The sequence below is a fragment of the Prionailurus viverrinus genome, chromosome A2, assembly GCF_022837055.1.
Source record: "Prionailurus viverrinus isolate Anna chromosome A2, UM_Priviv_1.0, whole genome shotgun sequence".
In the NCBI taxonomy this organism is placed as follows: domain Eukaryota; kingdom Metazoa; phylum Chordata; class Mammalia; order Carnivora; family Felidae; genus Prionailurus; species Prionailurus viverrinus.
In genome coordinates, this window is record NC_062562.1 from 136,123,690 (window position 1) to 136,150,872 (window position 27,183).

The following is a 27,183-nucleotide window of genomic DNA, read 5'->3' on the forward strand; positions in this document are numbered from 1 at the left end:
TGCTTTGTAGAATAAAATAATTTATTTGCCAATCACTGAACTGTTTTCTATAAAATAGAATTCTATGTGTATTCTAGAATCCACGCTTTGCTGTGTGTTACAGCTTCTTGTGCCAAGGGTGAGGACAAGGAGAATCAGATAATTCCTTTTTTGTTTCAGCTGTTGCTTTTCTTCACCAAACAGCAATTGTATCCCAGCCCCTCTGTAATTTTTACTTCTTAAAAATTTTTTGTGCACTACTGATAAGATACCAATGTCTTAGAAAAGGGGACATTGTACAATCAACTCTCACGGTATAACCATTCTCATCCTGGGTATTAACTTCTGCTCCATGGGCAACAAGGAGAGCAACAACTTGAGGGTGACCATCTCGTGCAGCATACATGATTGGAGTCATAAGTCTCCTAACAAGGAGGAAGAAAAGAAACATCTGTGTTAATGCCAACATTAACAGCTACTCAATTTCATTAATTTTACCATACACAATACCAATGTATTGTTTTGAAATCAAAGAAAAGGAAATGAAAGCTTTTAAAAAATCAGGTGATTTAAAAATCCAATCTCCCAGCAAATAAATGTGAAGGAAGAAGACACTTAAAAGTACTGAATGCTTACACAGCACCCTCTAGTGAAGACACGTGTTTAAAAAAAAATCACACAAAAAGCCATACTTTCGAATATGAGGTTTCAATAATTTACATATTCATGTAGGAGAGTATCAGAGTACTATGCTTATGCTGGGAATACAATGATGAAAGACCCAAAAAAGGTCCCTGTCCTCTCAGGATAGCTCATACTTATTAAATGCTTATTATATTTTATTTATTACATTTAATAAAAATATAAGTTTAAAACTTTATCGTAGTCTGTTATGATTCTATTTTAGTATAAGCCTGAAAGAATTTTACCCTGACTTGGAGGCTTACTCTAGTTAAGAAAGAGATTAGTTTAATAGTTTAGCCAGACTCTCAGACTATTTTCTGGGAAAGCACAGTGGTTTCCCTCTTGTGTATCATTTCTCAAAATAGAGATTCAATCCCTCTCCTCATGGAAGTTAGTCAGCTTCTTGTTCTATTACAAAGGATACCAGAAAGATTCTATCAGTTCTACTTGGGCTGAACTGTATCATGGTCAGTTTTGAAGGTGGTCTGGGATTCTGGGCTCAATCTTCCTGAATTGGCTCAAATATCTGATTTATATATAAGGAACTTCACAAAAGAACAACAAAGTAAATAATTTCAGAAATCTGTTTTGATCTCCAGGAAGTTCATCTTGGTTATTCACATTACATATACCACCTATAAACAATATTTCTCTATAAAGCTTGTTAACATAAGGTATATCCTGAATCTGGTCACTTCATACTAATGTCTTCAGCACAAAAAGATTCACACATTTCTCTATTCTATTTCCTAGGTTATTACAATTTCAATGTTTTATTGGAAACTGTATGCTAAGGTAGCTGTCAAGCATTGCCTCTTCTATCTTGAATATCTCCTATACACTGGCTTCATTAGACAGGTAATGTTTACAAAGTAAAGAGGGAATTGCCTGGTAACTTAAACAAATAATGAAAACATACACAATAGAACAAAATTATTTGAGTCGACTAATTCAAATTCTCCACTAAGTCTAAATTAAATCTCTTGATGCCTCTCCTCCACCCCACCTTCTCTATTAACAGTCCAAATCTGCTTCCAGTCTTCCCTATTTCACAAAACTACCATAACTATATAACTAAGACTAAGCATCGTTCATGACTCTTCTCCATCACTCCATATACAAGTCATCAGCTGGTCCTTCTGGCTCCACCTTCATAATTAATATTCTGAATCTAGCCACTTCTCACCATCTTGTTAGCTACTGTAAGCAGTCTAAGCCATCATCATCTTTCTCTGACCTGTGTTATTGCAATAGCCTCATAATTACTCTCCATGCTTCTGTCTTGGCCCCTTAGAGTTTATTCTCTTTGGAAATGCCCAGTTCTTCCCCTTCCAGGGACCATACAAGTGCTGTTCCCTCTGCCTTTTCCTAGAACTTCATATTGCATACTTTTTCACCTTATTCAGATCCCCCATTAAGAGGCAAAAATCAATATAATTGACAAACTAAACCAAATTTATCAAGATAAAAAGACACAAATTACCAGTATCATGAATAAGAGAGGTGACATCAATACAGATTCTCCCCATTTTAAAAGTATAATGGAATATTATGAACAAATTTCTGCTAGTAAGACAACTTAGATGGACAAATTTCTCAACAGATTCAAGCTACCAAAACACACTAAAAAGAACCTAAATAGTCTTATATTTATAAAAAATTAAATTAGTAAATAACCCATTGCCCCCCCCCCCCCCCCCCACACACACAAAGAAAAGAGCAGGTCCACATGGCTTCACTGGTAAATTTCACCAAACAGTTAATGAAAAAAGTAACACCAATTCTACTCAGACTCTTCCAGCAAACTGAAAAGGAAAGAATACTTCCCAATTCATTCTATTAGCAAGACTTACTCTACTAGCAGGAACCAGAGAGAGACACTGCAAGGAAAGAAAACTATATAGACCAATAATCTTCACTGAACATAGATGCAAAAGTCCTCAATGAATTTTGGCAAACAGAATCCAAAAATACATAAAAAGGATAATACATCATAACCAAGTAAAGTTATCCTGGGAATGCAAGATTAGTTTAACATCTGACCAAAAAAAGAAAAACCACCATTATCTCAACAAATGCGGAACAAGTACTTCACAAAATCCAACATCTAATAAAATTCTTAGCAATGTTAAGAGTAGAAGAGAACTTCCTCAACTGGAAAACTTTACAGCTAACACCATACTTAATGGTGAAAGAATGAATGCTTTCCTCCTAAGATCAGAAACAAGACAGATGTTTGTTCCCATCACTTCTATTCAACACTGTATTCCAAGCTCTAGCCAATGCAACACAACAAGAAAAAAACAGGCATCCAGGTAGAAAAACAAGTAAAATTGTCTTTATTCACAGACAGCAGTCTAAGAACCCTATGGGATCTACCAAAAAAGCACTAGAACTAATAAATGAATTAGCAAGGTTGCAGGATACAAGATCTAATGGAATATACACAGCATTATTTAAAATTATTATTTCAAGGGGCGCCTGGGTGGCTCAGTCGGTTGGGTGTCTGACTTCGGCTCAGGTCATGATCTCATGGCTGGTGAGTTCAAGCCCCGCGTCGGGCTCTGTACTGACAACTCAGAGCCTGGAGCCTGTTTCAGATTCTGTGTCTCCCTCTCTCTCTGATCCTCCTCGTTCATGCTCTGTCTCCCTCTGTCTCAAAAATAAACGTTAAAATTATTATTTCAATTTGTGAATTCATGATAAGCCATAACTACAGAGAATTTTTAAAATCCACAGGCAGAATAATTTCTAATTTATAAAAATTTAGTTCATATAGTTCAACCCCAATAAAAAACAACTTACGTGTAAACACCAATTTAGAACACAGAATCATCAAAATTTTGTAACCTCAGCATTAACTGTCTATTAGAGAAACAAAATCATTATGCATGGCTAAGCAGTTATCTCATTCACTGTTCACAAAACTTTATTAAACAGAAATTATTCTCACTTTAGAGATGAGAAAACACAGGTTTAGAAATAAGTAGCTTTTGCTGAAAGATCACTGTTAGTGTGTGACTGAACTAAGATTTTTGTGTTTATTGCCCCCCCATCTCCTGAAAATTGCTTTTTGCAATCTATCCTGATAAAGAGAAATCTAAAGTTCTCTTTTTCTCATTCTACAATATGGCAAAATTGGAAAACTAAATAAAGTTGGCTAAAATATAATCTGAGGGAAGTGACACTCTGGCAGAATACCCAGAGAAGGTGACATGAAAATGTTGAGTCGCATTTGCTTGAACCTCATTATTGAAAACTGTAAGTGAATTTTCTGATTTTGTACTAAAATTTGTTCTGAAATTGCACTGAAAATTAAGGTTCTTTGAAATATCAATATCTCTTAGAATCTTGAACCAGCAGAGATTATAATTTTTGGCCAATTCACATGGACATAAATTGCTTCTTAGAGATGCCTACTTCCTCCTAGATAAGAAAAGTACTGGGCCAGCATAGTTTGCTTACTAAGAAGTTTCAGACTACTACTGAAAAATGTGTTTAAAACGTGGCACTGGTTTCTTCTAAGAAAAGCTTAATTTATCGAAAGTAACAGCAAACTCCTGTAATAGGGTCTAGATTATCTAGAAGGTTTATTACTTAGCTTCTAAACAGTTATTAAAGTTATTGATACCATCAGTAATGTTGCATGACAATTTTGACAGGGGAGAGAACAATTCTTCCAGTTGTTTTACATCCACAGAAATTTGTAACATCTGTAGTTTCCTGCCTGTTACTGATTAACAAAATCTAAATGAATTATTCAATTTTATAAACTCTTATGAACAATCATAATAACTCTTCAGGGAAGTTATAAAACTTTATAATAACTGGTCTACATGATAACAATTTGTGCTACTAATAACTTTACTTTCAGTATTAATTTCCATCTATTTCCTGAGATTTAATGTAAAGAATTTTTTACTTCCAATTCTCTCTTTAAATCACTGCAGTTTTGTTCTGCCTGCTCCTTCTAACAAAATTGCTTTGGCAAAGGTCAACAATTATTTGGACTCCTTTTATTTTTCTAGCACTTAAATGTATGGATTTCAAAGGTCCTCAATGCTCCTCCCTTTCCACTACATAAACACCATGTCTGGATTATCTCACCTACTCTCCTGACTTTACTGTCAACACACTAATGGCTGCTCCATCTGTATCTCTAGCCCAGGCTTTGCTCCTGAGCACAATATTATATCTGTCATTGCCACATGGTTATCCTAACAAAACATATATGCAACGCATATACAAATCTGAAGTCACCACCTTACTTACCTCTAACATACAACTCTCTCTATTATTACTTACCTCTGGGAACAGCATCACAATCCATGCACTGCTCAACCCAGAAATTGGAATTTATCCAGGGCTCCTTGTCATACTTTCATATTTAAGTCAGCATTCCTATGAATTTTACCCCCTTCCTATCATTTGTATCTGTACACTTTGCTTTCTCTCTCTTCTTCTTCCAAATGTTCAGGTCTCATCATTTCTTACATGGATGACTGCCTTCTTGGCTCTAGTCTTTCCTCCATACTTGCAAATCTTATCATGTCAATTCACTATTTAAAATTTTCAAGGTTATACATGTGATAAGTGTATCTATCATGCTAAGTCCTCTGTCTACCATTTTAGCATCTCCAATCCTACTCCATCCTAATAATAGACATAGGTTATGCCTGCATTTCATGGATTCCAATTTCTCTTTCCTCTGGATAGCCTATACTCAGAGCACTCTCTGAATGCAACGTCTTTTCACTCTTTTGGTCAACTGACTTATTCATAATCTACTTCTAAGGTTTCATTTTAGAAGCCAACATACCCCTACTTTTTTGATGCCCCACCTCCTCTTAAATACCAATTCCTCTCTCTCTATGTTCTCTTAGTATTTTGTGCTTTTTTAAAAAATCAGTTCATCTATCAGGCCAAAATGTATTTGTTCAATTCATCTCTTTTTTTCAACTAGATTATAAGTGCTTTGAGGATAAGGACTCTGACCTGTATCTGTATCCACACCCAATCCATACAGCAACTAGTATAATGAATGATCTGTTTCTATGTTTTGTGTCATGCTTACATTTAATACAGGCAGGACCTTCTTCTCTATTCCATAATTACATGTTTATTTATTGTATTTTTAATGTATCTATGTCCTTACTCATTTTATATATATCTATATTGGATCTGCTTCTTGAATTTAATAGGCTTTGATTTATGGATTTAGTGGCCATGTAGTCTGGTGTGTCCAAGTTTATGCTTTTTATATTTTCATTGATTTTTGCCTTTTATTGTAATAGAAAGTTCTTTATTCTACATACTGCATTTAACATTAGTAATACCTGATGCTGACAATCTTGATTTCCATGAGTTTGCTTTCATTGTAAAGGGTTTTTCATACTCCTTTCTCTTCTTTTTTTTGTAAAGAGCATTTAGCCATCTTTTGTTTTTTTTAAAAAAAATTTTTTTTATGTTTATTTTTGAGACAGAGAGAGACAGAGCATGAATGGGGGAGGGTCAGAGAGAGAGGGAGACACAGAATCTGAAACAGGCTCCAGGCTCTGAGCTGTCAGCACAAAGCCCGACGCGGGGCTCGAAGTCACGGACCGCGAGATCATGACCTGAGCTGAAGTCGGACGCTCAACCGACTGAGCCACCCAGGCGCCCGCATCTTTTGTTTTTTAAGCCAATATCTCAGTTGGTAAGTCCAGCCCATTCTGGATTTATAACTGATAATTTAATTGTGTAATGACTGATAATTTAATTGACAATATTTTTTTCATTTTCGTTGGTTCAATAAAATTGCTATTCACTACATTTTTCTGCCTTGAAAATATGACTCTGCTTTTCCTTTTCTAAAAAAACGTCATTAAACATTATCACCTTTCTCTGCTCTTAGTAAAACACGTATGATGTGTAAGCAAGATAAGATCTATTTCTCCTAATGAGACTATGGTCTCCTCCAGTACCATGCCATAATTTTCTCGTGCTTCTAGTATAATAGGATGAGATCTTTTGAATACTTAGTTACTCTTAAGTTGCACCCACTCTCTGTAAACTATAGCTCTTAGATTTTTGCTGGTATGATTTAGTACTTATTTGAGTTTTACTTGTACTTTGTCTTGTCTGTTTCCAAAAACCTTATTTAGCACTCATACTTCACATTTTCAGACAGTCTAATATTATCCATTAAGTACACATACATCAAAGTTCATCTCTCTTCATTGCTTCCTCTTGTTTTCATCCTTTGTCTTCTTGAGGTCTCTGTTCTGATTCCTTTTTTTGTTTAGTCTTTTCTCAAGTCTTTTCACTCATTCCAAGAATACAATCATATGGCATTTGTCTTTCTCTGACTTATTTCACTTAGCATTATACTCTTTAGCTCTATCCATGTTGTTACAAATAGCAAGATTTAATCCTTTTATGGCTGCATAATATTCCATTGTATATATACCACCCCTTCTTTGTTCATTCATCAATGGACAGTTGGGCTGCTTCCACAGTTTGGCTATTGTAAATAGTGCTGCAATAAACACAAGGGTGCATGTATCCCTTTGAATTACTGTTTTTGTATCTTTGGGGTAAATACCCAGTAGTGTGGTTACTGGATCATTGGGTATGTTCTATTTTTAATTTTTTGAGAAACCTCCATGTTTTCCACAGTGGCTGCATCAGTTTGCATTCCCACCAACAGTGCAAGGTTCCTTTTTCTCCATATACTCGCCAACATTTGTTGTTTCTTGGGTTTTTGCTTTTAGCCATTCTGACAGGTGATATGTTACTATAGTTTTGATTTGCATTTCCCTGATTATGAATGATGTTGAGCATCTTTTCATGTCTGTTGGCCATCTGTATGTATTCTGTGGAGAAATGTCTGTGTCTTCTGCCCATATTAAAAATTGAATTATTTTTTTTTTTGGGTATTGAATTATGTAAGTTCTTTATATAGTTTGGATATTAACCCTTTATGAGATATGTCATTTACAAATATCTTCTCTCATTCAGCAGGTGCCTTCTAGTTTTGTTGACTGTTTCTGTCACTGTGCAGAAACTTTTTATTTTGATATCCCAATAGTTTACTTTTGCTTTTTTTTTTTTACCTTGCCTCAGGAGACATATATAGAAAAATGTTGCTATGGCCGATGTCAGAGAAATTACTGCCTGTGCACTCTTACAGGATTTTTATGGTTTCATGTCTCACATTCAGGTCTTTAATCTACTCTGAGTTTATTTTTATGTATGGTGGAAGAAAGCAGTCCAGTTTTCCCAATACCATTTGAAGAGCCTGTCCTTTTTCTACTGGATATCCATTTCTCTTTTCTGAAAGATTAATTTACCATATCATTGTGGGTTTATTTCTGGGTTTTCTATTCTATTCCATTGATCTATGTGTCTATTTTTATGCCAGTTCCATGTTTTAATTACTACCACTTTGTAATATAATGTGGAGTCTGGAATTGTGACACCTGCCACAAGTTTGCATTGGCTATTCAAGGCCTTTTGTGGTTCCATACAAATTTTAGGATTTTTTGTTCTAGTTCTGTGAAAAATGCTGTTGGTATTTTGATAGGGATTGCAATAAATGTGTAGGTTACTTTGGGTAGTATAGACATTTTAATGATATTTGTTCTTCCAATCCATGAGCATTGAATGTCTTTCCATAGCTTTGCATTGTCTTGAATTTCTTTCATCAGTGCTTTACACTTTTCAGAGTCACCTCTTTGGTTTATTCCTACATATTTGATTGTTTTTGGTGCAATTGTAAATGGGACTGTTTTCTTAATTTCCATTTCTTCTGCTTCATTATTAGTGTATGAGAATGCAACAGATTTCTTTACATTGATTTTGTATTCTGCAACTTCACTGAATTCACTTATCTATTGTAGTATTTTTGTATCTTTGGGGTAAATACCCAGTAGTGTGGTTACTGGATCATTGGGTATGTTCTATTTTTAATTTTTTGAGAAACCTCCATGTTTTCCACAGTGGCTGCATCAGTTTGCATTCCCACCAACAGTGCAAGGTTCCTTTTTCTCCATATACTCGCCAACATTTGTTGTTTCTTGGGTTTTTGCTTTTAGCCATTCTGACAGGTGATATGTTACTATAGTAACATAAAACATAAAATAAAACTATGATATGTTACTATATGTAACATAAAACATAAAATAAAACTATGATATGTTACTATAGTAACATAAAACATAAAATAAAAAACATAACATAAAACCCAAAGTCTTTGAGGTTTTCTGTATTTAGTATCTGGTCATCTGCAAATACTGAGTGTTTTACGTCCTCTTACCAATCTGGAATATTCTTTTTTTTAATGTTTATTATTTATTTTTGAGAGAGAGAGAGAGAGAGAGAGAGAGCGCAAAGAGTGGGACAGAGAGGGGCGCCTGGGTGGCGCAGTCGGTTAAGCGTCCGACTTCAGCCAGGTCATGATCTCGCGGTCCGGGAGTTCGAGCCCCGCGTCAGGCTCTGGGCTGATGGCTCAGAGCCTGGAGCCTGTTTCCGATTCTGTGTCTCCCTCTCTCTCTGCCCCTCCCCCGTTCATGCTCTGTCTCTCTCTGTCCCCAAAAATAAAATAAACGTTGAAAAAAAAAATTAAAAAAAAAAAAAAAAAAGAGTGGGACAGAGAGAGAAGAAGACAGAATCCGAAACAGGCTCCAGGCTCTGAGCTGTCAGCACAGAGCCTGGCACGGCTCTGTGAGATCATGACCTGAGCTGAAGTCGGACGCTTAACCAACTGAGCCACCCAGGCGCCCCCAATCTGGAATATGCTTAATGGCAGAAATCCTTACAGATTTTGAAAATCAAAGAAATTTCTTGTGCAGTGGGTTCATAGTTTAAGAGCAGGCTATTGGCTCCCCCTAGGAGTACTAGAGTATTCTCTCTGCTTTCCTATCTTTCCAAATTCTCCCAACCTGACTGATAGAGACAACTTGTTTAGCTTCAAGTCTTTAGGAGTCTGGAAACCTAAGATATTCATGCAGGATCGGCTTCATCCCAGGTCCATAAATCTCCTAATGTCAAGCTTTTATAGGATTAGCTGCTCTCCATCTGGACTTACCCCTGATGACTTCCCACCATTTTGCAGGGATAAGAATAAGAGCCTGAGACCTCCTAAGCACCCAGATGTCTTAAACTCTCAGCAGTCTAAGGCTCAGGAAGGGCAAGTAGTTTAGAGTTGAGAACAAAAAGGAAGAGAATGATGTTCTGGTTGCAAATTCCCAGATATCCTTGTGCCATGTTTATAAAGACCTTTGCCAATCCAATATATATTTATACTCATTTTCATCTAGTATTTTTTTAATGTTAATTTATTTTTGGGAAGGTGGGGAGGAGCAGAGACAGGGACAGATGATCAAAAGTGGCTCTGTGCTGACAGTAGTCAGCTTAATGTGGGGCTCCAACTCACAAACTGTGGGGTCATGAACTGAGCCGAAGTCAGACGTTTAACCTACTGAACCACCCAGATGCAATATTTTGACTAGTAATTTTTTATGTTTTTTAATACTTAAATATTTCGAGGCATATGAAATAATTTTGGTGCAAGGTTCAAATCCAGCATTTTTTATTCCTTCAAATAGCTATGCAAATCCCCAGCACCAAAATGAGGATCCATTTTCTTTCTTTAGTTTGAAATGCCAGATTAATCATATATAATAATTTTGTATACTCTTGAATTGCTTTAGATTTCTTTTGTTTTCCTTCTCGGGATTAGTGATAGCCAGCTTTCCACTAATACCACACTGCTTTAATTATTGTGATTTATTTTTAATATAAGGCTAATTCTATATGATGACTCTTTTTTTAAAAAACAATGTTTTTACTTATTTTTGAAGGAGAGAGAGACAGAGCATGAGCGGGGGAGGGGCAGAGAGAGGGAGACACAGAATCTGAAGTAGGCTCCAGGCTCTGAGCTGTCAGCACAGAGCCCGATGCAGGGCTCAAACCCATGAACTGTGAGATCATGACCTGAGCCAAAGTCAGATGCTTAACCAACTGACCCACCCAGGCGCCCCTCTATATCATTACTCTTTAACAAGATGTATTAATTTTTAAAAATTACTTAATTCATACATATATGCATTTTTCCCTGAGAACACTACAGATAATCACTGTTATGAATTGGCTATCTTTCTAGATCTTAGCAAAGGAAAATAATAAATTTTACATGTATAAATATATGCAGAAAAATGGCAATTTTAAACATAAATAAATTATGCTATTCATGCAATATTTTGACTTGCCAATAAATTTAAGACTCTAACTTATCTCTAAGTATTGCTTTTTCTCAATCACACAAATTTCATTCAAAAAATTGCTATTGCAAGGCTTCAATTGTTCAGACCTAAGTTTTATCACTTCTATTTTGATTTCTTCTTTAATCTACAAATTATTATGTTTAATTTTAAGTACCCAGTTTTATGCATTGGAGAGGCTTTTGGTTGTTAAATTCTAAATTCATTACACTGTTGTTAGTGAAAGTGAAAGAGATCACTTTCTTAAAAGGAATTTATTAAGGCTTCCTTTGTGGCCTAGAACATCACCATATCTTAAAAATAATCCACATGTATTTGAAAAGAATCCCTGTGTGTAAATTATGTTAAGAGTCAGAATTCTTGATAAATATCAATTAGATACACTTGCTAAGTGTGTCACATTTCCTGTCTTTACTTTTTTCCTATATCTTTATTTTTATCTAATCATTATTAAAATCTTCAAATATGATTATAGATCTATCCTTTCTAAAAATTCTACTAGCTTCATTTTATATATTTAAAAAAATTTTTTTTCAACGTTTTTATTTATTTTTGGGACAGAGAGAGACAGAGCATGAACGGGGGAGGGGCAGAGAGAGAGGGAGACACAGAATCGGAAACAGGCTCCAGGCTCTGAGCCATTAGCCCAGAGCCTGACGCGGGGCTCGAACTCCCGGACCGCGAGATCGTGACCTGGCTGAAGTCGGACACTTAACCGACTGCGCCACTCAGGCGCCCCTTCATTTTATATATTTTAAAGCCACACATATTGAAACTATCTTGTTAAATTTTTGCATTTTACCCCAGAGGTCTTTTTTGTTTCGGTATCTACCAGGTATAAATATTTGCTAAATGAATAACATATTTTTTGATCACTTTATTTTTAACTGTTATATATTCTTTTATTTGTCACTCTCACTGGATTTTGGTTTCAGCCAATATGAGAGTTACTATATTTTAGTCACTGAGTTTTACCAATTAGATGACTTTTCTATTAATATGGTTAGACTTATTTCTGACATTGTGCTTTTTATTTACTATGTTTCCATGATAAATACATGCTTCCATGACCCCTTTTCAGTCTTGTTAGATCAAATTCTATTTGTTCTATCTACCCCCATCCCTATCCCCTTCATCTGAAAGCTTACAACACCCTTTTCTTTTAGTATTTACTTTTAGTTCCTTCTCAGCTTCTTCCCAACAATCTTACTCTTACCATTTAACGAAGAATTAATCAATAACTGTGGTCTCATCTAAAGGCAAGTTTACTTTTATTTTACTTCATTCTCTCCTCAGCCACCCAAATTCCAAAACTGTCAGCATGGAAATTTAGTGTAACTTGTCATTTTATCATTAAAAGCTCTTTTCTTTTAAACAGCCAATAGTTATTTAGATTTACCAATATGTTTATTCATTTCTCATTCAACATTATTTTTTACATCCCATTATTTCTTCTGGGTTTATTTTTCTTTTTGCAGCACTCTTTAGATGTTATTTTTAAGAGTCAGAAGAATGGTCATTCTTGGCCAGGAACACTTTCCTATGAAATATGTGGAAGCCTTTTAGTTTATCAAAATGACTGGAGGAAGCTATTGGCATTTAATGGGTGAGGGCCAGGGATGCTAAATATTATGCAATACACAGTACAATCTCACTCAAAATGTCAATTGTGCCTGTGCTGAAACAACTTTGTTTTCATATACATGAAAATGTCTTTATTTTACCTTCACTTTTGAATGATAGAATAGCTAAATACACACTCGCAGGTTCAAAGTTTATTCCTCAGACCATTTATCTTCTTCCATATATAGTTGTTATTAAGAACTCTATTATCAGATAGTCATTTCTTGATAGAAATTGTTTTGATGAATTGTCTTTTCTACAGGTAACTTTTAGGATTTTTGCCTTTATTCTTGATATTCTGAAGTTATGATGTGCCCATATATTTTATGTGTGTATGTGTATAAATCTTGTTTTCAAAGATCTTTCAAACCTAAGAATATGGGTTTTCACTTTGAGAACATTCTTGGCTATTATTTTTTTCTTTTTCTTTTGTTATTTTTTTTTGAGAAAGAGAGCGTGAGTGAAGGACAGGCAGAATGGGGGAAACAGAATCCCAAGTAGGCTCCCCACTGTCAGTGCAGAGCCCAACACAGGGCTCAAACCCACAAACTGTGAGATCATGACCTGAGCCAAAATCTAGAGTTGGACGCTTAACTGACTGAGCCACTCAGGCACCCCTGGGCTTTTAGTACTTCAAATATAGTCTCTTTCATTTTCTCCTTCTGGATAGATAGATATCAGAATTTCTGGTGAGGATCTCCATGTGTCATATCTTTTCCTTTGTAACTCTTCATGTTATATTCTAGGAGATTTCCTCACATCTATCTTCCAGTTCGTTAATCAGCAGTTCAGCAGAATCCCATGTGCTGTTATTCAGATACTTAGTTTTAATATTCAACAATAGGTCTGTCATTTAGTGGAGGCAAATCCTTCTTTTATTGCTCAGAAAAATAAAGTCCTCTTAAAATTCTTCTGGGTTTTTTTTTTCCTACTTTCTCCAGTCTAAGTTGCTCTTTTGTGGAATTTGTTGTCCCTGTTTTATGATGCTTACATTCTCCGGTTTTTGATGATCTATGATTGTGTACCCATCTTCTGGCGTGTAAAAGCCTCTTAAGCATGGAAAATTCAAGCCAGCAATCCTGGCCTTGCCTATCAGTACTGTCATTCTTAGGCATTGCCAGAGAGGGTTCCTATCTGTTTCTTTCTTTAGGAAGTTACTCCTTTTCCATTCCACAGATAACTACCTTTCCTGTTTCAAAAGACTTTACTAAAACTTTATGGATATCTAAAATTTGTTGTGGAGGAGCAGGACTTTTAGCATATGTTCAGTTTAACATCTTGAAGTCACAAACCTATTTTTCAGAAAATTCCTGGTCTTTTCTTTCCTGTCATGTCTTTCTCTCAGAATTAGTAAAATCATTTCATTAAGTTAAAATAATCCCCTTGGATCTCTGAATGAGATGTTTAATTTTACAAACTGATTTAGATAAAAAAAAAAAACCAAAAAACAAAAAACAAAACCACCAAATTTCTTTTTTAATGCTGAGTCATCCGAGCCAAGAAAAGGACACATCTATTTATTCAATCTCCTTTTATTTCAGTGTAGTTTTAAACTTTTCTTCATTTGGGTCTTTCACATGTCTTGTACGCTCACTTTTAGATATTTAATGTTTTTTGCTCTTGAAATTGGGATCTATTATCTCACTGTATTTTCAAGCTGGTTATTATTTATAAGTTGGAAGCCAAATGAATTTTGCCTATTAGTATTTTAAAAAATGACTTCATTTTATGGTTATTATTTTGAACAGTTTCTGGGTTGATTATCTTGGGGTTTACCAAGCATATACTCATGTAATCTAAAATACTATCATTTTATCCCCTGTTTCCTAATATAAAAGCCTAATAGTTTGATAATCAGTCATAGTTAAATGGTTTAAAACAGGATTTGGCAAAATTTTTCTGTAAAGGGCAAGAGAGTAAATATTTTAGGTTTTATGGGGCATGCAAGGCTGTGTCACAACCACTCAAGTCTACTGTTATAGCACAAAAACAGACACAGACAATACATAAATGAATGAGCACAGCCTTGCTGCAGTCAAACTTTAGAGGTTTGCAAACCCTTGGTTTAGAGCAGAAGTATTATACTTGTAAGTATAAAGTCAGTCAGTCTTCCTAAGTTCAAATCTAGTGTTCAGCATTTATTGGCTGAAGATAGTTTTAGACTCTTACTGCCTCAGTTTCTACAACTTTATATGGGTTTGATAGTTTCTACATCTGTGGCACCTATTTGTGATATTATCCATAACTTGTGGGTAATGAGATAATAATGTTTCACAACCAGAAGAGTACTAAGCATGAAATAAATGCTCTGTCATTATTACCTATGTTTATTATTTGTACCACTTTTCTTCTTTTGTATAACTGAATTGCCATACAATTCCTAAAACAGTGTTAAAGACAACTTATAATAAGCATCCTGACCAGGATCTTCTTGGCATTAATGTAAATGCTGCTAGAGTTTCTCTGTTAAGCACATAACTTGGTTTGGATTTAGTTATATGTTTATGAAATTAAGGAACTGTTCATCTAAGCAAATTTTATTAAGGTCATGAAAATTGGATTTGATTTTAACTTTTCTAAAAATACCCTTCTTAGGGGCGTCTGGGTGGCTCAATCGGTATAGCATCCAACTTTCGCTCAGGTCATGATCTCGTGGTTTGTGGGTTCGAGCCCCACGTCGGGTTCTGTGCTGACAACTGGAGGCTGGAGCCTGCTTCAGATTCTGTGTCTCCCTCTCTCTCTCTGCCCCTCCCCTGCTCATGCTCTGTCTCTCTCTCTCAAAAATAAACACATTAAAGATAAATAAATAAATAAAAGTAAAAATAAATAAAAATAAAAATACCCTTCTTGGCATCTATCATGATGGGATATCCCCCTTTAAAAATCTCTTGACCCATTATAAAATATATTTCCCTAATATTGAGCCATTTTTTGTTGACATGAATCTCATATGATCACTGTACTTGCTGATAACATTCATTTTGCTGACACTTCATTAAGGATCTGGGATTTTTGTATTTATATTTGTAACTGAGATTGATTTATAAAGTTTGTTGGAGTGGATTTTTTTTTACTGGATTTCAGAATTAGTGTTTGCTTTGTAAAAAACAACTGAAAAGCTTCCCTTTTTTTTAATACTCTGAAAATATTTAAATTGTATTGGTGTAATCTATTCCTTGGTAATTAAAAAGTAGTAACTTGTTCCACTCTCTGAGCTTAGGACCATTTTTGGAAGTTAGCTTTCTGACAATTTTCCTCAAAAGACAGAAATCACAACATAAAAACTAAAAACAACAAAAAAAGCACAAATAAAAACATACCAGAAGTAGCATTTTCAACACATGTAACAATAAAAAGCTAAAAGATCCAATTTTCCAAAAGATCCTATAAATCGGTAAGGAACATGTGGACCATCAAACAGAAAAATGGCAAAGGTCACAGGAAATTAACTAACAAAGAAACATAAACAACTAACAAAAATGTGGAAGACTAATCAATTAAGTATTATTGAAAAGCATGCAAACTAAAATGAAGTACCATTACATACGAATCAGATTGGACAATTTAGAATATCAAAAATATCCAGTGATACTTCTGTGTAGGTCCTCACAAAAACTGTTGAAGGTAGTATAAAATAATCCAAATTTTTCAGAAGATAATTTGGCAACACCTATCATAATTCTAAATATACATTATCTTTGAGTCGGCAACTGTACTTTAGGAATATGTTCCATAGAAAACTTACTCATATTTCTAGAGATGTTGACCATAGCATTTTTTGTAATACTAAAAAACTGAAAACAATCCAAATGTTTTTCAGTAAAATATTAGGCTAAGCAATGATAACACATCCATATAGTAGAAGATTATACAGCCATTATAAAGAGAGAACTGTAGGTATACATACTGGCAGTACAGTGTCTGTGAAACACTGGTGAAAAAAAGCAATTGAAATACACTATATAGCATATAATCCTATTTAAAGATAAAAGAAAACCAAAAAAAAATGCTAACCAATGGAAGAAATTCTGTAAGAATATAAAATAACCTGCTCTGTAGTAGGAAAAAAGAAGACTTTTCATTTTCTAAGTTACATATTTTAAAAAATTTTTAATCAGAACCTTTTGTGATCAGAATTTTAAATAAAAATACATTTTGATAACTATCTTGAGGTACAGTGGAAATTTATCATTCATGGCCCTTAAAGGGTGAGTGGCTCAGGTAAAATCCCAACTTTGAGTTGAGATCACTGAAGGGAAACAGATTAACCCTGAATCTCAAATGTTCTCCAAATTCAGGCAAAATTACTTCTGTTTTCAATTCTCAATATACAGTCTCTGGCAAGAGCAACAGTCGTTTAACTGGACCTTTTGGTTCCAACTGATCCTCAACCTACTAACAGAATAACCTTTATAAAATACTAATACATTCCTTTTTCTTAAAATTGTTTAATAGCTCTCAGGATGAAATTCATAGTTTCTAGCATGGTTCACAGATTATTATCCAGCCACTGCCAAATTCTGACTCCATTTCTACTCTAATACCATATGATCTGGTTATATAACTTACAATTGCCTGAATAAAAGGTGCTCTCATCCATTTCTAGAGGTGCCACCCTCTACATTGAATATTCTTTTCTATCATCTTCCTTTGACTAAATCCTATTCATTCTTCAAATCTCAAGAAAAAGCTATAGGAATTTTCCACTTGACATCTTCATCTCAGTTAAATTTTCTCCCAATTTCTACTCCTAGGGACATCCTCTACTACCTCTAGTCTTACTCTATTATAAATGTTCAAAGTCCTATAATCTCTTATATTATTTTGTCAAATTCTTGAGGCAGAGAATGGATGTTACCTTGTATCTCCTAGGGCTTAGCATATATTGTTTAACTAAACCCAGCTGAATATACTAGTGATATTGTTTTTTTCTCCTTCATCTATCAAAGTTCCTCAAATTGTTAATGGCCAAGAGACAGTTAAAAAAAAATAAGTTTATGAGGTGCCTGGGTGGCTCAGCCGGTTGGGCGTCCAACTTCGGCTCAGGTCATGATCTCACAGTCCGTGAGTTTGAGCCCCGTGTCGGGCTCTGTGCTGGCAGCTCACAGCCTAGAGCCTGCTTTGGAGTCTGTGTCTCCCTCTCTCTCTGCCCCTCCCCTGCTCATGCTCTGTCTCTCTGTCTCTAAAAAATGAATAAAATTTTTTTTTTTTAATTTAAAAAAGTAAGTTTACACATTGTTACCATAATTACAGTTTTTTTTTCCTGGATGATGCAGAGCTTTTTATTCACTTTTAAATTATTTCATTTCAATAAAACTTCCACTAGAGGGCATACAAAGAAAAGCAGAAACAAAACTCTCAATGTGACGGGAAAAAAATGTACCTTCATAATGATATATTTATTACTTCTCTGTACCAAGGGTAAAATGGATGGTTTGTCTTCATGTCACATTTTTACTGTACAGTTCAGTATTATCTACTTTTTTAACTCTGCTTAAAATAATCAGCTTTTAGCTGGGAGTTTAATGAAACTATGAAAAAGGAGATGTGGACAATAAAATGCTATGAATTGGACATCCATTTTCAGCTATTAGAGTAATTTTATTATATTAACCTCCTACTAACAAAAGCTATAAAAGCTGACAAAATACAAACTATGTTTGAAGGCCTTGTAGAAAACCAAGGCAGCCAGAATATGAGAAGCCAATATCTTGGGGAGAAAAGAGGCATTTGTTGAATTGAGTCTTAAATTCTTTGTCACTTTTTCTCTTGAGACATTTGCCAATTCCTGAGTAGCATAAGCAAAAATCAGGGCTTATAAGCCTTCTTATGGGTCTAGAGACACAAAAAATGGAGTTCAGGGCTACCAACCAAGAGCTTCAAGAATTGTCTGGAAAAAAAGGAATAGCAGAAAATAAAAGGGACCTTGAAGAGAAGTGATATTCTGCTGGGCTTTTACCTTCAAGGCATATGAAAATTCCTAAGAAACATGAATTATGTGTGGGGAGGAGGGAGGAAGACCCTCAAACAGCTGCTAAGAGGCTGAAGAGGTAAGAAGGGCTTTTAGCATTCCCATAAAACTGAGAAGAATAATAAAGTTTGTCTTCTTAAAGGGTGAGTAACTCAGGTAAAATCCCCACTTGGAGTTTAGATCACTGAAGGGTTGTAGGGGAAATAGATTAATCCTGAAACCCAACCTTGAACTATCATAATCCCTGATTGGATCAAGGTTCTAACTCCCAGTCAGAAGAAAATTAATTATTTTCTGGAAGTAAATAGGCCTATACAAAAGTTTATACATAATATCCAGCATTCAATAAAAAATTACTAGGCAGTCTAAGGAGACAAACCACGTGACTAAAAGAGGAAGAGACAATTAAAAAGACCTCTAGATGTTATAAGAAACATACTTCAAAATAAGTGTGATTAATGTGCCCCAGAAAATAGAAGACAAAGAAAGAATTTAACTAGAGACCTGAATTTTAGGGAAGATAAAAGGTAACCAGAAATTATAGAACTTAAAAATAAGATGTACTGAAATTAAGAAGTTAATAAATGAGTTTAATAGCAGATTAACTGCAGCAGCAGCAGATTAGTAACCTGGAGGTGAGAAGGAGACCAGGAGAAAATACCCAGGGTGAAATATGGAGAGGAAAAAGGATGGAAATAAAGAAAGATTGTTAAGAGGCATATGTGATACGGGTGTAATGGTCTAAATTCCATTTGAAGAGAGAAGGAGAATGAGGCAAAAGCAATATCTGATGACATATTGGCTGAAAATTTTCTCAGACTCACAAAACAAATTAAACAACAGATTCAAGACGTTCTATAAACCCTAAGCTGAACAAATTCAAAGAAAACTATACTTAGAAATATTAGAGCAAAGTTGCCTAAAACAAGAAACAAATGGAAAATCATAAAAACCATCAGAGAATAAAATACCCTCAAACATAATACCTTCCACAATAAGACTAACAGCTAGTTTTTCAATAGAAACAAAGGAGGCCAGGAAATAGCAAAATGATAGCTTTAAGTTACTAGAAGGAAATTAACTTCTAATCTAGAAGTCTATGCTCAATTAACTTTCAAAATTGAAGTGAAGTAAAAAAGTTTTCAAACAAAAACAGACTTTATCTCCAGCAAATACACAAAAGAAAGGTTTTTAGAAGAAAAATGATCCCTGATTGAAACATGAAAATGTGAGATGGATTAAGAATACAAGAATGAATGTAAGAGTCTATATAACAACAACATAATTGATAACAATAATAAAATGGTAATTATGTGCTGTGAGGTTTAAAATACATAGAGATTTAAAATATATGACAACATCACCAGAAAGGTAGGAGTGGTATGGACAAACCAAGTTCAAATATTCTAAAGTTAAAGTTAAAATATTCCTGACATTGTCCAGGAATTGTCAAAGTACTGGTAAATAATGGACTCTTAGAAGTAAAAAGTACATGCTACAATCTCTAGAGTAGCCACTCAAAGAATAATAGAAGAATGAATAACTAGCAAGATAGGAAACTGAATAATAAAGCGATTAATCCAAAAACAGTCTTGGAAAATAACAACACTAAATTAAACAGGCATAGCAGTATGTACCCTAAATGCCAATGAACTAAATATTCCAATTACAAGGAAACTATTGTTAATCAGTCTGGATTTGAAAAACCTGTATATGTTGCTTACTTTATTTTTTAAATGTTTGTTTATTTTGAGAGAGAGCGAGAGAGTATACAAGCTGGGGAGGGTCAGATAGGGAGAGAGAGAATCCCAAGCAGGCTCCCAAGGGCTTGATAAGGGGCTCGATTTCACAAATTGTGAGATCATGACCTGCGCTGAAATCAAGAGTTGGATGTTTAACCAACTAGGCCACCCAGGCGTTCCAGCTGCTTACTTTAAACAAAACCACATAGAAAAGCTGAAAGCAACAGGATGGAAAAATATATACTATACAAACATAAAAGAAAGGTGATATAGCCATACTAACAGTAGACAAAGTGTACTATAATAAAGAACCACTACTAAACCGAGAGAGGAACACACTTCATAAGAATAAAAGGTCAATGCATCAGGAATATAGTCGCCTTAAAACATAAGGAAAAATTGGCCAATATGGAAATCACAGTAAATGACAGAACAAGCAAAAAAAAAAAAAAAATCAGCAGTCATTGAGAAGATCTGATGACAACAAATAAATATCTAATTAATATACATGGACTATTATTCCCAACTATTGCCAAATTATTAGTGGCAGTGAACATGGAACATCTGCAAAAACTGGCCACATTCTGGGCCATAAAGAAAATCTCAACAAGTTGTAAAGATTTGAAATCATAGAGAGCTATGTTCTCTGACCACAGTGGAATAAAGACAGAAATAAATAACAAAAAGAAAATTAAGAGATGAAAAAAACTGTGATATATTCAAACACTGTACTATTTATCAGCAATACAAAGAAGCAAACTACTGATACGTAATACACGGATGTATCTCAAAATTATTATGTTGAGTGAAGAGTTCAGATATTAAGAATATATAATGTATGATGCACTAAAGGAAACATTAACCAGAGTAGAAAAAAGTAACAGTGGTGGCCTCTATCGTTCAGAGAATCCTCTTGGAAGGAACATAAGGGAACTTCCTAGGGTAATGGGAAAATGGTCTATATTTTGAAAGGGGTGTGAGCTACATGGGTATATTTGTCATTCTCTAAACTGTACACAGAAGTTCTCTGCGTTTCACACTATAAATTCTATCTCAACGAAAATGTACGATAAAATACATTTTTTACAGATATATGGATGATTATATGTAAGTACATGTGGATAATTATATAAATACAGTAAAACCTTGGATTGCAAGTAACTTGTTTCACGAGTGTTATGCAAGATGAGCAAACATTTCTAATAAATTTTAACTTGATAAATGAGTGTGATATCTTGTAGTATGAGCAGTACGTAAGGCCAAACATCCCATGATCACAAATGAGCCAAGGGTTCTCTCTCTCTCTCTCGCTGTGGGATTGTGGATGATTGTCTCCCATGCTCAGATGCTCTGTTTCAGGCTGCGGTATCTGGCAGAAATCAGTGATTTTTCAGAACATTGCAAGGTGTCCACAACAGGCACTAGTGTATTTTTTGTCACTTCAAAGAACCTATGGTTCTTTGGACAGTTCTTTGCTTTTCCATATAAGAGTAAGCTTAGGAATGCTTTGCTTCATTCTAGGTCAGGCTGCCTGCAGATAGAGGCCCTTTCCTCTGCTTCCTTTTTTGCCAGTTACATTAAATACAGTATACAATAAGAGTTTATTAATATTGCACTGTAGCCAACATCTGTGCAAACATATACAATGGCCCCCATGCAGAAAAAGATTCCAATGAGCCAAGAGACAGCAGTGATTTTGTTAATGACAGTGAAAGTTGTCCTATACAATAACCCTCCTCTCTCTTGGCTTCCTCACATCAACCACAAAAGTTTTCAAAGATAAGTGCAGATTAATTTATTTTTCTTTAATTTTGTATTACAGTACTGTAATCATTAAAAAAAAACTTTTTTAATGTTTATTTTTGAGAGAGAGAGAGAGAGAGAGAGAGAATGACAGACAGCGTGCGCAGGGGAAGGGCAGACAGAGAGGGAGACACAGAATCTAAAGCAGGCTCCAGGCTCTGTCTGAGCTGTCACAGAGCCCGATGCGGAGCTCAAACTCACAAACCCACGAGATCATGACCTGAGCTGAAGTTGGATGCTTAACCAACTGAGCCACCGAAGTGCCCCATCATCATTTTTATATGACTATTTTTGGGTTGTGGAACGAATCATCTGAGTTTCCATTATTTCTTATGGGGAAATTTCCTTTGATGTATACAAGCGCTTTGGGTTACAATCATGTTTCTGGAATGAATTATGCTTGTAAACCAAGGTTTTACTGTAAAAAGAATTATAAATAAATATATTATTTCTATATATATTTATATAAATACTTATATATTAATATAAAACCCAACTGTAACAGGAAAAATACATGCAAATTATAAGACTTGCTGTCTCCAAGGAAGAAAGAAGTGACGTGAATATGACCCTGGGGAAGATGCACAGGGTCTTTAATTACACTGTATTATTCTGAACATATTTAAAGCAGTATTAGAATCATTAGGCAAAACATGGCTTTTCAAAGACTAAAAGAGGTATATCTTTGATATGCAGAAGTTTGGTATGTTTTTTCTTTATTCTTAATAAGTCTTATATAGGCTTTAATAAGTACCAATGGATATTAAAAATTAGTATCTTGGGGGGCGCCTGGGTGGCTTGGTCGGTTAAGCATCCGACTTCAGTTAAGGTCATGATCTCACGGTCCATGAGTTCGAGCCCCGCGTCGGGCTCTGTGCTGACAGCTCAGAGCCTGGAGCCTGTTTCAGATTCTGTGTCTCCCTCTCTCTCTGCCCCTCCTCTGTTCATGCTCTCTCTCTGTCTCAAAAATAAATGTTAAAAAAAAATTAGTATCTTGGTAAGATTAAGACCCAGTAAATTCTTGACTAAGTGAAGATCCTAATTATAATGTGCACAGTTGTACAGAGACATATAACAGGAGATATTAAACTTTCCCAACAAGAATGGATTCATTTCTATGTGTAGGTATTCATGAGGCTGTTGTAACACTTGAATGTGGGGAAAATTTTCAAAAAGAAATATAATTGTAGCAGTATGCTTCTAAATAATGAAAATACCATGTATATGTGTGTACAAGGTGCATGATGGAGAGATAAATCATTTCTTGTTATCTAATGCTTCAATGTGTCAGCAACCCATCCTTCTATTAAACTATTAATATGTAGAAACGATTAAACTATTAATATGTAGAAAGTAACCTATTCTTGTGGGAAAACACTGAAATAGAGTATATTTAAGAAAAAAAACTTCAATCATAATAGAAACCTTAATGTTATTTTTACACTGCTCACTTCTTCCAGGACTTCCAGTACCATTGGACAACCCTGAGTTCAAAAAATATAACTGGAGACAAAACTACTAAATAGGTAAGTAACAAACTGACCATATTTCATATGATGTATGACGCCATCAATTTCAGGAGACACTACCAATTTCAGAGATGTTAACTGATATGTGAAAAAATGTGTCAGAATACATGAACTATGGTTGGTTTTTATTTCAAATTAATGATTTTGTGTGTGAAAATGTATATGGTGACCTAAACCTAATCAATACCAAAGTTCAAAGAGAGACATCTGAAGAGGATAGATTATAATTTCTCTTTTTTTTTTTTAAAATTTTTTTTTCAACGTTTATTTATTTTTTTTGGGACAGAGAGAGACAGAGCATGAACGGGGGAGGGGCAGAGAGAGAGGGAGACACAGAATCGGAAACAGGCTCCAGGCTCTGAGCCATCAGCCCAGAGCCTGACGCGGGGCTCGAACTCACGGACCGCGAGATCGTGACCTGGCTGAAGTCGGACGCTTAACCGACTGCGCCACCCAGGCGCCCCTAAAATTTCTCTTTTAAAAAAATGTTTATTTGAGAGAGAAAGAGCACTCAAACAGGGAGACGCAGAGAGAAAGGGAGAGAGAGACAAAGAATCCTAAGCAGGCTTCACACTGCCACTGCAGAGCCCAATGCAGGGTTTGAACTCAGGAACCATGAGATCGTTACCTGAGCCGAAGTCAAGAGTTGGATGCTTCACCGACTGAGCCACCAAGACACCCCCACAGATTATAATTTCTAATTACAAAGCATTTGAAAATATTATAGTCACTACTTGGGTCATCTTTTTGAGGAGTGTTAGGCAAACTACAGCTTCACTTAAAAAAAAAATCATTCTTTCAGCAGTTAGAAGAGAGTTAAAAGACTAACTGTTGAAGTCATAGCGTACCTGACTTTCCCATTTAGCCAACATCCTGTATCTTTTCTTTCTTGCTAAGCTACTCTCATTTACCCCTAACCCACCATACTAATAATCCAGATATTCACATTGAAATACTTAAATTATCATCTTTAAATTTCAGTCAAAACAAAAGATAAGAATATACTTGCTCACTTATGCACGTTTTGTTAAAATGGTAAAAATGTTTAAGGAAAACAGTAAAATAAACTCATCAGTTTAATTTTATAAATCAATAAGAAATATGCATTTCAGAAATTGTGGCTCTTATAAAAGCACAGGAAATACTACCAATTTAAGTAAATGTGACATTTGGTAAGCACCTACTATGAAATGGCAGCATGTTAAGTATTTGCATATTCATCATCCTATTTCAATTCTCACAGCTGCCTTGCTAGCTAGTTAGGGATCACATTGATCAATCACAGAAGAAACTGAGACTTAAATGTTTCAAAAAGACTTAATGGTTATATTAGGTTAGACAAGTTGTTGAGATAGTATTTGGACCCAGACATTCAGCATCTAAGTCATGTTTCATGTTTTCTGTGGTATAAATGGATTAATGTATTACTTCACATATACTGTGAATTACTTCACAAACACAGTTACGTTTTGGAAATAAAAGAGACAAATGATCATTCCGTGACAAATCTATTAAAATCAATAAGAACTTGATAAATATCACATGAAAGAACTGTGAAGGAATAAAAAACTATGTATGGTACTAGGGTAGTCAAGTGGCTCATAGGGAAATCCAGACTTTCCTACAGGAAAACAATGAAAGAACAATGAGATGTAGAAGAGTGTCCTCAATAAGATAACCACCCATCCAAAATCATAGCTTATGAAAAAAAGTACTCTTGTGGGCTTAATAACACAGGAAAGCATCACAGACTATTAATCTGGCACCTGAAGACACAATTTGAATGCACAGTGAGGGAAGAAGAAGATACTCCAAACTGAAGAATAACAAAAGGAAAAACATAAAGGTAGGAATGACTGTGTATCTGAGGAATAATGTTGAAATAAAATGAAAAAGAAGTTAGATACTAGAGAGTAGTGAGAAATAAGGTGGGATCATATTGCAGAGAATTTTGGCTTTTACTTAATAGACAAAAGGAAGTGTGTTCTATAGGTAACAGGAGACGAGACTGACCAAAGTACAGACATAGCACCGTCAAAAATGTCATTTAGGAGGCTATTAAAGTACCCCTTAAGGTAGAATTATAAATATCAAAGTTGCAAAGAATTTAAGAGACATTATAACATTTTTGTAATGTATGTTTGTTTATTTATTTATTTATTTAATTTATTTTGAGACTGTGTGCACGTGCTCATGCGTAAGGACAGAGAGCAAGGGAGAGCAAGAATCCCAAGCAAGCTCCACACTGTCAGCACAGAGCCCCATGCAGGGCAATATCTCACTAACCATGAGATCAGGACCTGAGCCCAACACTTAACTGACTGAGCCACTCAGGGGCCCCAATTTTAAGAGACATTATAAAGAACAAATTAGGGACAGATTACATATAAAAGTGAATGAAAAAGTTTGAGACAAATACCAATTTTCCTCATCACAAATTTATGTTCAAAACTCAAAATTAATTATTACTTTGAACATACAGTAAAAAGGAAATACAATTGTTATGCCCTGAAGAAAATACACTTAAGGTGACATGGTAAATCATCAGAACGGTCCACCCAATATTGCTGATTCCCCTGTGGCACAGTAAGATTATACTTCCTCACTCCCTTGAAGCTAGATATGACCATGTGATCACAATAAAATAGAAGAAATGCTACGGGTCTCTTCCAAGTGGAAGCTTTAGCAGCCACCACACCACTTACCACTGGCGCTAGACACCAATAAAACAAAGTCAAGTAAGAATTTGGAAGGTATTTGTTTGTTTGTTTTAAGGTCTTGGTTTCTATGCATGTGTTTTCAGAGGTTAGTGTCAAGGGCTTTTATCAACTAGCTTTTCTCACCTCTATCCTCTCCATTCTGTGCTTCCAAAAGGACTAACTAGACTTGCAGGTATATGAACAGCAATATTAATGCCATGCCCTAAATGCAAGGCAACACTAAGGTATTTGTCACTGTTTGCATACATATAAAACTGCTAACAAAGCTGCTATGTGTGATAAAGAAAACACAGGTAAATAAAAAGATTCACAAAGGATATGCATAGGTGGTTTATAAAAATCTACATGAAGGAAAAAATCACAAAATAACAATTTCAAGTACTGCTTTCTAAATAAGCTCTTTAAAAAAATTCTTTCTGAGACTATTATTGTGCCCTCAGTCTATGTTTTCAGAGCAAAGATATGTTACATATTTACTTATGACTAAAAAACAAGTTAATCTTGTAATCCAGAATTAGACCTCAATCTACCAAACTGCTCCAGTGACATTTACAACTAAATTTATATTCTGAGAAAGAAAGTAAAATTTTTCCCAGAGTATTTTCTGTCTATTAACACAGGCAGTAACATTCAATAAGTTAACAATCCCACAATGATTACGTCAAAACCTTGGATATCAGTTAATGTGTACTGTCTTATCAACGATGATAAAAACATCTATGAAAATTAAAATGCCACATGATTTTACAAAACCTTTATCTCATGTCTGAGCAATCTGAATATAATAAACTTCTCTGCCAGAAAGATTTCTCCCTTAATGTAAAAAAATACATATCCTTTTTTAATATAAGCAAATGTTTCAGAACACCT

The 27,183-nt window shown here is 34.9% G+C and overlaps 1 protein-coding gene across 2 annotated transcripts in view; it reads right to left on the reverse strand.

Annotated features, from left to right (window-relative positions):
* The window catches only part of ASZ1 (ankyrin repeat, SAM and basic leucine zipper domain containing 1), a 52,349-nt gene that overhangs the window by 14,250 nt on the left and 10,916 nt on the right, over positions 1 to 27,183 (reverse strand). For both annotated transcript variants that reach the window (XM_047849026.1, XM_047849027.1), the window contains one exon: positions 293 to 404. In XM_047849026.1, coding sequence (XP_047704982.1) covers positions 293 to 404 — 112 coding nt within the window. The remainder of the gene's footprint in view (positions 1 to 292; positions 405 to 27,183) is intronic.